General features: G+C 36.3%; 2 protein-coding genes across 5 annotated transcripts in view; one reads left to right on the top strand and one right to left on the bottom strand.

Annotated features, from left to right (window-relative positions):
- Positions 1-563: 563 nt before the first annotated feature.
- coq4 (coenzyme Q4 homolog (S. cerevisiae)) lies at positions 564-11,295 on the bottom strand. The gene is made up of 7 exons (XM_026921656.3): positions 11,154-11,295; positions 9,444-9,587; positions 7,596-7,692; positions 4,876-4,978; positions 4,650-4,779; positions 4,232-4,325; positions 564-1,004 (listed from the first exon to the last, which is right to left on the bottom strand). The coding sequence occupies exons 1-7, from the start codon at positions 11,203-11,205 to the stop codon at positions 812-814; spliced, it is 813 nt and encodes a 270-aa protein (XP_026777457.3). The 5' UTR covers positions 11,206-11,295; the 3' UTR covers positions 564-811.
- Positions 904-12,715, top strand: part of traf2b (Tnf receptor-associated factor 2b) — a 31,936-nt gene continuing 20,124 nt past the window's right edge. The window contains exon 1 of one of the 4 annotated variants that reach the window (XM_026921654.3): positions 904-1,038. The gene's annotated coding sequence lies outside the window, so the exon portion shown is untranslated. Of the gene's footprint in view, positions 1,039-11,110; positions 11,254-11,290; positions 11,427-12,715 lie in introns of those variants that run through there. The other 3 variants (XM_026921650.3, XM_026921652.3, XM_026921651.3) reach the window with 3 other exon arrangements.

Here is a 12,715-nt window from a genome sequence, read left to right as displayed (position 1 = left end):
TGTGGAGAAGTAGCATGTTTATAGAGTTGTAACTTGGTTTTCAAGTAGTTGAATGTCCAAGTGCGCTTGAAAGCAATGTCATGACACCTCTTGCTAATGGTAACTCTAGTTAGCATGAACTAGCATGATATAAAAATACTCTGTCAAATTCTATGAAATATCCAAGAACAACTGATTGTAAATTCCCCATGTTGTCAATCTAGGACCTGATGCATAGCTGACAGTACTGCTGATTCCACCATGATTAAATTGTTGCTTGGCCCAGCAAAATAAAGTCTCTGTTGACTGTGTTTTATTCCAGTACCTCAGCTTAACAATTGTCTGGGGGAAACAATTATAGTTTCCAACGTTTTCTGAGCATGACTATTGATCATGTGAAATCATATGACTGTGTAATTACTTGATTGTGCATAGCACAATAAAGAATACACATGGTGTGTATCCACCAAAGGCACCAGCTGATCCTGTTTCAACAGTAAATGTGTAAATATATTACACAATTACAAACTACATGACCATTAACCTCAAAAAAGCCTCGGGATAAATAAGACATGAGATAAAGCTGCTCTTATGGACTTTTATCCAACATTCCCACAATGAGGCAATACGGCATGTGGAATCCATCACAATCATTCAAACACAAATCACACACCTTATTATACAGTTTATGACACAATTATGCCTATGTTTACCTGACTACAGTTTCTCTTTTTCCCTCTTCCATCTGAAAAGTGTCTCTGAAAAGACAATGCTAGAATATTTGTCCTCAAACAGTAATTGTTACGTCATTAAAGGACAACATGAAAGTTTGCTAGGATTCTGAGGCTGACTGCTTGCTCTTTGTAGGCACGATGAGAGGTGGCGGCTCGATGTTCAGCTCCTCTCGGAGTTCCTCCAGGTTCTGATCCCAGCGGCGCTCGTAGAAAACACTCAACATGCAGCGTGCGCGACTGCCGTTCCGCAAAGCCCACGGCCCGAGAGACGTCACCAGTGTCTGCATACGACTGACACAGGCAAAACAAAAGGGTGTGGATTAAGGTTAGTGTTGTAACTGACTTATCTACACATACGCATGATGGCTGCCCTGCGTATCCTGCGCTCAGACTCACAAGTTAATGTTATGTCAGAAGCAGACTAAACAACCATTAGCCATCTTAAACCAAATACTTCTGTGTTTGATTTACATCCCATGCATTGTAAGTGTTTCAATTCAACAAACATCTTGCGTATGAACTCACCTAAAAGTAGGTTCTACATAGTAATCTCCTACATTACTAGACTAGGTAAAGAGTAAAATACAAAAAAAATGTGCTGCTATAGGAAAATATTCAAAGATGGGGTGGTGTGATGATGTTATCACCAGAAGGTTAATTATTTCTCAATAACAGTGTGTCCTGATGTATTTATTCCTCTTATATCACAGCAATTTGGCAACATTTACAACTTTTAATTTATTTTTGAATGACACATTGTACTCTTTTTCAATTTATAGTGACATTTATTGTTGTGGAACTTATGAGAGACAAGTTAGTTCCTGTTATCACTCATGTTACAGCAGCTATAAACAGCTTTTCCCTCACCAGCTTCTCTTTTATATATATATTTTATATAATATATATATATTTTGCACCCTATTTTGTTTAGTACAAACTTTGTTATAGATTTTTATTTTATTACTTCTACATTACTGATTCAGTACAAAAACATTTTAGATTTCCAAACATTAGTTTTCCAGCACAAAATTAAATGTTACAGAAAAATGTCTGTATGTCAGTAAAGAAAGCAGCGTATTACGTAAGAGACACTTTTCAGACAAAAAACATAATGAAGGCTGCTGGAATTTGCTGCAAAAATAAGAAGCGAGTGTGACAGTCAAAGTCTCCAGAAGAACTGTGGCTGGTTCTGCAAGATGCTCAGTAACACTTACAGCTCATTTCCTCATAAAACTGCACAAATTGTACCCGAGAATACTATTTTTTTTTTAAAGTGAAGGATCGCCACACCAAATGTTGGCTTTGTTTCATTTATTACTGTTTACTGCTCTTTATTTTTTTTTAAATGTAGAAACATTTAATTTCATTATTTTTGAAGGCATCTTTGCTCTTCAGCATTTGTTTGCATGTGCCTAAGACTTTTGCACAGTACTGTGCGTGAATATATATATATATATATATATATATATATATATATATATATATATATATATATATATATATATATATATATAAATTACTGACTGTTACAAAGCACTACTTCCATAAATGTTAAACCTCTTACAGAAAACTTCACCAACGATAATGCAATTTTCTTTGTTCAACAACAACACGCTTTTAAAAGTTGTTTATTATTAGCCTTAGATTATTGTGGAACTTCCCTGACAGTGAGTTGTTAGTACAGAAATGACGCATTAGAACGAGCATATTAATATAAACCTGCGATTTGAATTATGGCACTATTTTCGGAGCTGCTGTTATATAAAATGAATCAACATCTTCTAATCACTCAGAATCGAGAATTCGACATCGCTGGTATAAATAGTATACATTTCAACATATATGGTCTTAGTAGATAGAAACGTGTTCCAGAATAGTTGGTGTAAAAAAACTTTTGGGTTTTGGGGGCACAGTGGCTTAGTAGTTAGGACTGTTGCCTCGCACCTCTGGGGTTGGGAGTTTGAATCCCGCCTCTGCCCCGTGTGTGTGTGTGGAGTTTGCATGTTCTCCCTGTGCTTCGGGGGTTTCCTCCGGGTTCTCTGGTTTCCTTCCAGTCTAAAGACTTGCGTTGTAGGCTGACTGGCATTTCCAAATTGTCTGTAGTGTGTGAATATGTGTGTGATTGTGCCCTGCGATGGGTTGGCACCCTGTCCAGGGTGTCCCCCGCCTTGTGCCCCAAGTTCCCTGGGATAGGCTCCAGGCTCCCCCCGTGACCCTGTGCAGGATAAGCAGTACGGAAAATGGATGGATGGATGGATGGATGGAAGGATGGATGTGTTGGGTTTTACCTTGAATTAAATAGAACATTTCCTTTTCTAGATGCAAAAAGGGTTACCAAAATAATCATGGGGAAGTCTGTTCTTTAATAATGACTAACCCAGTTGTGGTAGAGACGCATAAAAAACTACCCTGAAAATTCCAGAGGAAGCAGAGACAAGAATGTAACGATAAACAATTTACAGTAAATCTCAGTTGGCCAATTTCCTTATACTTAAATCAGTGCAAGAGTTCGCTCTATCCTTTTTCTACTGTAAGTAAATGTCTTACTTATAGTGGAGAAAATACTGTTGAATTATATAAATATTCACTGAAATTTCAATTCCTAAATTATTCAGTTATTCAATTATTTTTTTGACAGACATCTAAGACAAATAATAAATGGATTTTAAAAAAACTGTTGCTGTTTAAAAAAAAGTAAAACATATAATCACTGATGTTGTGATATTTTTGTTAGGAGACATTTACTTAACATTTATAGAAGAAGTATCAGGTGTAAACCCTTCATAACAGTCAAAGTTTCCCAGCTCAGAAAAGTCTTCAGGACAGAGGAGTTTACGGTCACTGGTTTCTCGGTAAAATGATGGGCTGCGTTTTTTTTTTTTTTTTTTACACAGAGAGAGAGTGAGAGAGAGAGAGGCTGGTGATTGAATGACTGTCTCTGACATTCCACAACACTAAATCAAACTATAAACTATTGCAGAAAGTGCACAAAGTGTTGCACAAAGTGTTGATCATTAATAAATTAAACAATGTAATAACTGGCAAAATAAGCAGAGAAAACACTCCAGACTGTGCTGTTATAAGAAAATAAAGAAAATATAACACAGTATAACATTCATATAACACAGTCTGTGTGTTATTCCTTACTTATCATCTCTACACAATATTACACTGCCACAATATCCAGTGATGTTCACTCTAATTATTGTTATATCGCAAGGCCTGGCGATCTTTGTGCATTTTGCGTAACAATTTACAAAGTATGCTAATACGAGATATCAGTCAAAAAATACACCAAAACAGCAGTCTTGTTCTCACTAATAAAATGAAAAAATGTGCGATGAATGATTCGCTCAGGTGTTTTGAATTCTCCGATATTAACTGATATAGTCGGGAAACCCCGCCTCCTTCAGCAATCTCACAGGCTTTCAGTGTTCTAGGGACTTTTGGTGTTTACACCTTTCATGCTTTCCTTATTGAGTGCAATGTATATATAACGGAGTAATGAGGCTCCTCACCTCTTTGATAGCCGGAGTGGACCAAGGACCGCTCCCATAATGCACATGGGCAGACCTGTCTGAGCAGCCTCAAACCATTTAACAACTACTTCTCCTATAAGAGAGGACTCCTATTAGGCTTCTTTAATGTACAGAATTAAACATGCTCTTAGTATCTCATTCATACAGAGTTCATGATTATACGTTCTGCCTGACTGGCATTGTGATGATCTTCATTCGTAGAAAGAATGGTTCTATCGAACAAGCTAAAACGTTCTTCTGTTTGCCCGCCAGAACCTTATTAAAGTGTAATGCATTCAGAAGCACAGATAGTCTATGCAGATTTAAAAAGCGGAGTAGTTAAATACTCAAGAGCTTTATAAAATTAACATTTAACAATAAAGAATTACAAGAGCCATCTAAAGACTGGCCAACTCACCAAGCATATTAGTAGGCATTCCTAGTACTGTATGTATTAAATCATGCACTTCTCTATAGCGCTGCATGACATACGCTAGCTCTTCGTCGTCAACGAATTTAACATCTGCACGTGTGTCTGGTGTGACTTTCTGCAAAAGAAGCAGGAAATACATTTCAAATAGATTTCAAGATGCATCCAAAACACATTTAAAAAAAAGTCAACGCCTTAACATTAGCTCATTTACATTGTCTTCCAGAAAACGCAGATATTCCCTCCCTAAGGAGCCATCTGCAAGTGTTGACATCCGGGAAAGGTCCAGCGTGGACAGGCGTATCCTCGGACGCTCTCTGAAGACATTTTAATCAATGAGACAATAACATATAAAAAAGTAGAGCGGATATAAAAAGTCTACACACCCATGTTAAAATGGCAGGTTTTTGTGAAACCAAGATGAATCATGTCAGAACTTTTTCCACCCTCACTGTGAAATTACAACGTATAAAAATTAAGTGAAAAACAATAATAAACATTTTAGGGAAAAAGAAAAAAATTTACAATAACCAGCTTGCATAAGTGTGCACACCTTTTTATAATTGGGGACGTGGCTGTGTTCAGAATGAACCAATCACATTCAATCTCATGTTCGAAAGTAATTATCATACAGCTGTCATCAATGAAATTATTCTGATCAACCCCAAATAAAGATAAACTTTTTCTGTAGGATTTTCTTCACATCTTCTTGGTGTCATCCGACTGCTGAAGCCATGGTCCGCAAAGAGCTTACAAAGCATGCATGGTATCTCACAAGTTGAAAGATATCAATCCAGGGATGTAAGGGAATTTCCAAAACATTTAGATTAGAAGGCCATCATCAACAAGTGGAGAAAATGGAGCAGTGACAGTGACACAGTGACATTACCAAGAACAGGATGTCCCTCCAAAATTTACTGCTGCCAAGAGACCAATGACAACAATAAAGGAGCTGCAGGAATATCTGACAAGTACTGATTACTCTCTGCTTGTGACAACAATCTCTCATATTCTTCACATGTCTGGGCTATGGGGTAGGGTGGCTAGACGGAAGCCCTTTCTCACAAAAAACATCCAAGCTCAACTAATTCACCCCAAACTATGTGGCAAAATGTGCTATGGTGTTATGATGAAACCAATTCCAAAAGTTATAATAAGTCTATAATTCCAAAAGGTTTGTTTGGTGCAAAAAAGCACATCACCAAAAGACCACCATACCCACAGTGAAGCATGGTGGCGGCAGCATCATGCTTTAGGGCTGCTTTTCTTCAGCCAGAACTGGGGCTTTTGACAAATACTAGTCGATTTTAGTGCAAAACATTCAGGTGTCTGCTAGTAAACTGAACATGAAAAGGAATTTCACCTTTCAGTATGACAGTGCTCCAATGCATACGTCCAAATCAACAAAGGAATGACTTAACCAAAAGAAGATCAATGTTTTTGAATGGCCTAGCCAAAGCCCAGACCTGAATCCAACTAAAACTCTGTGGGGTGACCTGAAGCGAGCTGTGCACAGGAGATGCCCTCACAATTTGACAGATCTAGAATGTTTTTGCAAGAAAGAGTGGAAAATATTGCTAAGTCTAGATGTGTCATGCTGATAGACTCTTACCCAAAAAGACTGAGTGGTGTAACATAATCAAAAGATGCTTCAACAAAGTAGTAGTTTAGGGGTGTGCATACTTATAAAAAACTTACAATAACCTAGTTGCATTTTTCTTTTTTCCCCTAAAAAAGTTTCTGATTGTTTTTCACTTTATTTGTATACTTTGCAATTTCACATTAAAGGTGGAAAAAGATCTGACATTATTTATCTTAGTGTCATCCTTTTACTTCACAAAAGAAAAAATGTTGTGTGTAAATGTTGTGTAAAGTTGTGTGTAAATGTTTGCATAAGCCAAACTGAAAAAAAGGTTTATGCTTGATTTACAAAAGTTTCTCAGCCACTTTTTTTGCATTAGCATGTGTATGTTGATAAATGGAAATCATCTATAAGTTACCGGCCGTGTGCCAAGTTCACAGAGAAGAAAGTGCAAAATGGAGAAAAAAAAGTAGCCAAAGTACTTTTGAAGCGCACAAAATGATGAATCATAAAATAGTATTTAGCAGCGTATCCAGCAGAGTCACAGCACCTTAAAAGGCCAAAATGGAGAGAAATTAAGGAGGTGAATTTGGTGTCGTCCATCCAGCGCAATATAAGTGAGGTCAAAAAAAAAAAAAAAAAAAAAAAAAAAAAGGTTTGACACAAAAAGGAATTACTGCTAATTGACAGAATTTATCTGCTACCAGGGCAAGCGGTTTAAAATTGACCAGATTTTAAACTGAACCGATTTATTAGCCAGCTTTTATGCTCCAAAATTAAAGAAAAAAAAAAAAAATCATACTGCACCTCTAAATATTGCCTCGTATGCGCATTATGTGCTAACTGCCACTTGCACCGCCCTGGCTTATGGCTACCCACTGCACAGACCAGCCCCGCCCTCCTTTTATATACTGGCAGTTCTTCTTATTTGAACACCTAGCCTCATTTTACTTAAAAATGATTTGGGTTGACTTGCTGTCTTATATATATCACTAAATCTGTATGTATAATATTTTCGTGATGCCATTTAGACATGTGTGAAACGACGTGTCTAAAAAATATTTCATTTCAATAAATAAGGATTTGAACTTGACAGAGTAATCTGTAAATAAAAACGGAGTAACTCATAGCAGATTGTAAGATTTGAAGCCATTAGTCTTCTTATGCGTAAATTGACACACAAGTTTTTCCTGAATTTACCAGATTTTCATGAATACAATTTTTTTTTCCTGTAAATGCTCGTACGAACAATTTACACAGAAATCTGTTTAAAAGTGAAAATGATGTTGACTGTGTGTGAATTGAAAGCACATGTAATATCAGTTAAAGAGAGGGTATTGAAGTGTTCCTACATGAGAATGTTGTAACCTTCAGGGTCATTGCTCATTCTGTGCTTTAGTTTTAACAGGGCGAGATGTCCTGTGGTCTCCCCCAGCACTGCTACCATGTCTGTTTGAATGAAAGATGTAATATGAAAAAAAAAAAAAAGGTTCATAATTAGTACACTAACCTCCTTGTGTTATAAAGTTACCATTACAGTGTTAACATTTTTTTAAAATCATCCTGTATTTCACTTATCCTCATACCTATATGAGCGGTTTTCACTTTGCATTGACGAAAACAGTTCCCTTTATTTGCTTAATTTGAATAAAACACTTCCGCAAGCTTCTCACAATACTTTACTTGAATTTTTGCCCATTTCTCCTGACAGAATTCAGTCAGGTTTGTGGGGCTTCTTGCCTAGACACGCTTTCTCAGTTCAGTCTTTAAGCCATTGTGTTACAACTTTGGAGGTGTGCTTAAGATTGCTGTCCTGCTGGCAGACCCAGTTCAAACCTACTTTCAACTTTCTGGCTTATGTCTTGCTTCAGTATTTCTAGATAATCCTCCTTCTTCATGATGCAATCTATTTTCTGAAGTGCAGCAATCAATTTTTCCAGCAAAACATCCCCATATCTTGATGCTGCCACCCCCATGCTTTACAGCTGGGATGATGTTCTTCCTTGGAATAAAAGCATCACCCTTTTTCCTTCATTCATAGCTCTGATCATTGTGGCCCAACAGTCCAATTTTTGTTTCAGAGAACACTCCTCCAAAAGGCTAGGTCTTTGTCCTGGTGATTGTTATCACCAGTCTGGCAAACTTCAGTCTGGCTTTTTTATGCCGGCCTTGGAGTAGGAGCGATGTAGTACTCTCTTATGGTGGATGTAAATACTTTGGTCCCTTATGCTTTGAACTCTTTCACCTGGTCCCTTCTTGTTGTCTTGGGGTTCAACTGAATCCATGGGAGTTAATTTGTGCTTCCTTCCTGAATGATGCAGTGTTCTGTGGTCGCAAGACTTTTATATTTGCATGTAATTGTTTGTATAGATGCTTGTGGCACCTTCTGCTGTTTGGAAATTGCTCATTTTGGCAATTTCCTAATTATGACAATTACCTATCAGACGTCATTCTGTAACTCATTACATCAGTCTTTCAGACAGTTTAAAGAGACAGTCAACTTTATGAATAACTTACGTAGTAACGCTTTGAGCTTACACATATGAGGACGAATGTATATAGTTGTATGCATTCTTATACATTAATACAATTAGTATTGCATTGCAATAAGTGTTCATTTTTTATCCAAGCCACTGTTATCAAATGTATCGGCACCCCCACAAATGCTCATGGGTCTAACTACTGGCAGATTTTCCTCTTTCTCAGACATTCTTAGACAGAATGTCCCTAATTGTGAGAAATGGCATTTTTAAAATACTCAGTTTTATGAGGTCAACAAGCATCCTTTTTGTACTGAGAATGGTGGGATTTTCCCCTTAATGATGATAGATGAAAGAAAACTTTACATGTGCTAAGCATTATATGGTCCAAAGCAACAACAGCTTCTGGAGACAAGGATGACTTTTGTTGGATTTTTAATATTCTTTAGGGGTGTGAATAATTTGGTCACATTTCTGAGAGAAAATAAAATATCATTTAGAAGTGAGTTCTTCATGATAACAGAACAGTAATTTTCCACATGTTTAAGTGGAAAGTTTGAACTATTCTGTGTAATGATTACTGTATAACCATAATAAGTCTGGAGTGGACTGTATTTACACACCCACAAGCTGCATTAGATTTATTAAAATAATTCAGTTCAGCTGTTTAAATGAAATGTCTACAACTGTGACTGTAGCATCACTGATTTGGAGCCTCACCATGTCTATAGGGATTTTGCAGAGCAGCGACTCCTGACCCCACAGCCAGCAGGGCTTTTTGAATGGAGTTTGTCTTAATATGACCAGGATATAATCGGCTGTAGAGTGCTGAATCCGTGAATGTGTGCTGCTTCCTGACCAACACTGCAACGAGGACATTTTACATGAGAATTCAGAACATTTTAAAACCAAAACATTAGACTCAGAGCTGAATCAGAACTTACTCAGAACTTAACTCACTGCAGTACCCATTTTTGGCAAAACAAAACCAATAACAGCGTGAAAAATTTGTCATGTGACTCTGGTAGTTAATTTGAATCCATTCAAGCTCAAGTTTACACTGAACAAAACACTCTTAATCTATTTTACAGTCAGCAAATAGCTGTAAGTTTATTTCTAATACAATTTATTTGATATGAAAAATGACTAAAATGAATATGTCACAACGTCACACATTATGGGAGGAAATGTACAAGCTTTACACTCATCACAATTTTCTAATTCTTTCTAAAAAATTCCCTTCAAATCTTATGACTGAATCACCACATAAATAAGTAGTGACACCCACACCTGAAACTTACGACACATTCTACTGAAAATAATGTAATGTGACAAGCTTGTATTTAAGATTTTTTTTTGTGCCTAAACTTTTTGAAACATTGTTATACAATCATATATGCATTACTGTCTTATTAATACTAAATGTATTAGTGTATTTTTTTGTATTTGGATTCGATATCGTTAGAATTCCTAGATATAGTGTTCCCACAAAAATATTATAAAATACACACACACACACACACACACACATATATATATATATATATATATATATATATATATATAGATAGATAGATATATACACACACACACACACACATACTTACATACATATATATATGTATGTATATATGTATATATGTGTGTGTGTTGTATATAAATGTATATTTCTAATGTGTGTGTGTTTGTGTGTGTGTGTGTATATGTGTATATATATATATATATATATATATATATGTATGTATGTATGTATACACACACACACATTAGAAATATACATTTATATATACATTTGTATGTATGTGTGTGTGTATATATTACATACAATATTACATTATATTACAAGTATACACACACACACACACACCACACCGGATTTCTCGTTCTTACAAAATAAAAGTAGTAGTAAAAAAAAAAAAATAGTAAAAAAACTCTTTGTGTATATGAAGCTTAAGCTTCAGTAGTCAGGCGACACATTAAAACAATAATGTTTTATATATAAAAAAATGAGTAACATATTATTTGACTGAGGAGACATATTCCTTTAAAAATATCAGCTTAAAAGTCATGGACATATAACAATATGACGAGAAAATCTAATCCAGTTCTTAAACGCCATGACATTTATAATTAATAATAATAATAATAATAATAATAATAATAATAATAATAATATTAGCACACAAGTGACTCGTTTATGTAATGTGAACTGAAGAAACTTGGACTAAAACCTCGCCTTGTGTCTTGTAAGTGCCTCTGTTAGGGCTACATGTAACTCCGCCATTGCTTTGCATTGTATTAAAACAGCTTGATGTGTGTAATCATTCCTGTTCACATGGAAGGGAAATTAGGGGAAACTTCTAGCCGTTTCTTAAATGGAGGCATAGTGTAACTCCAGCTGCACACTGAAAGACTCTGTGTGTGTCTCACCTCCGCAAAACGCCCATCGCGCTGAGCAGGCTCGCTGTAACACTGAACACATCCTCACTCGGATAAAGTGTGTCGCACTGAAGGTTGTCTGCAGAACTGGGTGAGTCTGTGTGTAGAGTCAGTCTGAAGAGTCAGTGTGTTCTCAGTACATTTCCTTCTCAGCAGCAGTGTGTCTGAACGCGTCGACTCGAGGACGCTGCTGCGTTTTTCAGCTTTTTCTCGAACAGCTCGCACGCGCTCGGCCTCGCGCGCCTGCCTGCCTGCCTCTGCAAGGTTATTAGCATTAGCTTTAACGCGTTGTTTGTTTCCCTGGCTAGTTGTTTTCTTTCAAATTTCTAGACAACCCTTTTCAATTCTGGTGTGTTTTTATATCGCAGTATTGTCCTGTTTGCTCTGTAATATATGTAATGATAAGATGGTCTTTGAGAATTTAGTGTTTTGTGTCGGGAAGTTAAGTTAAACTTTATACGCTAACAATAATACTGGTTCATTTAAAGCGGAAATACAGAGGCAGTAGCATACGTAGCCTTGTTTATGGTTGACTGCAGTAGATACTTTTTTGCATTTCTTGTTTTTCTGTGCAGCAAAATGTTTTTCTCGAATATAATTTCGAGACCTTTTATGGTTATAATATAAAATGGTTCTGACTTGGTGGCAGAATATCAAACACTCAACCCTAACAAGGCCTACACTTGTAGTTTCCTCTAAATGGACATTATACAGATTCTGAGACAGCTCCAAAGGGCACGTTTGGACACAAATAAAACCTGATTATTCTGCAAAACTGCATAATAATACTGTTTGGCTTTATTATTTATTTTAAGTTTCTGAACTGTTGCTTATTAGGCAATCTTTTATTCTTGTTACCTAACTAATAAATGGGAAATAGAGAAACACTTTGAACCTGTTAAGACCACATTGTGCTTTTTATTTTTCTGACTGTCTGGAATACAGATTCACTTTCTCAAAGGTGAAGCTGTTCCTGAATCCTTTTTTTACCTTAAAGTTTCATTATAAAACATGTAACTATATTCCAGTACATTAGAACATACAGTACATGTTTCTGTGGAGCCGCTTAAACATGTCTTACGAGTCTGCTAACTGATCCTCAGTCCATTTTTCACTGGAAAGTTTAGTTTGTATTTTGTTTATTGAAGCTATACTACAAGCTAGCTATGTTAAGCTACATGGCAAAAGTAGCTAAACTATATTCATGATTCATCACCTCATTTGCTATCTAAGGTACATGACTGTGCATGCTGTTCGAGGAAATTAATCAGTGACTGGGTGGCGTGTAATTGATCCTTTCCGAAGATAGGATGTTGCAGTGTGCTTTATTACTCTTATATCACAGCAGTTTGCCAACAGTTATAGGTATGGTTAATGCTGGGCAACGTCTGCAAAACACGTTAGTTCCTGTTAGCACTTACGTTATAGCAGCTAAAAGAAAAGTTCTTCCTTCACCAGTGTCTCTCATTTTTTTCTCTCTTGATGTTAATAAGACAAAAAATGCAGCTTGTTACAGAAAATGTAACATTTAACCATCATGTTGTATAATATAA

The sequence above is a fragment of the Pangasianodon hypophthalmus genome, chromosome 27 (assembly GCF_027358585.1).
Source record: "Pangasianodon hypophthalmus isolate fPanHyp1 chromosome 27, fPanHyp1.pri, whole genome shotgun sequence".
Lineage (NCBI taxonomy): Eukaryota > Metazoa > Chordata > Actinopteri > Siluriformes > Pangasiidae > Pangasianodon > Pangasianodon hypophthalmus.
The sequence above is the reverse complement of the archived record's forward strand: the minus strand, read 5'-3'. Positions and strand labels throughout refer to the sequence as shown.

Coding starts and splice junctions, on each gene's coding strand:
- coq4 (XM_026921656.3), bottom strand. CDS start 11,205: ATGTGTTCAGTGTTACAGCGAGCCTGCTCAGCGCGATGGGCGTTTTGC. Junction 9,588..11,153: donor GCGATGGGCGTTTTGCGGAG/GTGAGACACACA, acceptor TCCTCGTTGCAG/TGTTGGTCAGGAAGCAGCAC. Junction 4,780..4,875: donor TGCGTTTTCTGGAAGACAAT/GTAAATGAGCTA, acceptor CTTCTTTTGCAG/AAAGTCACACCAGACACACG.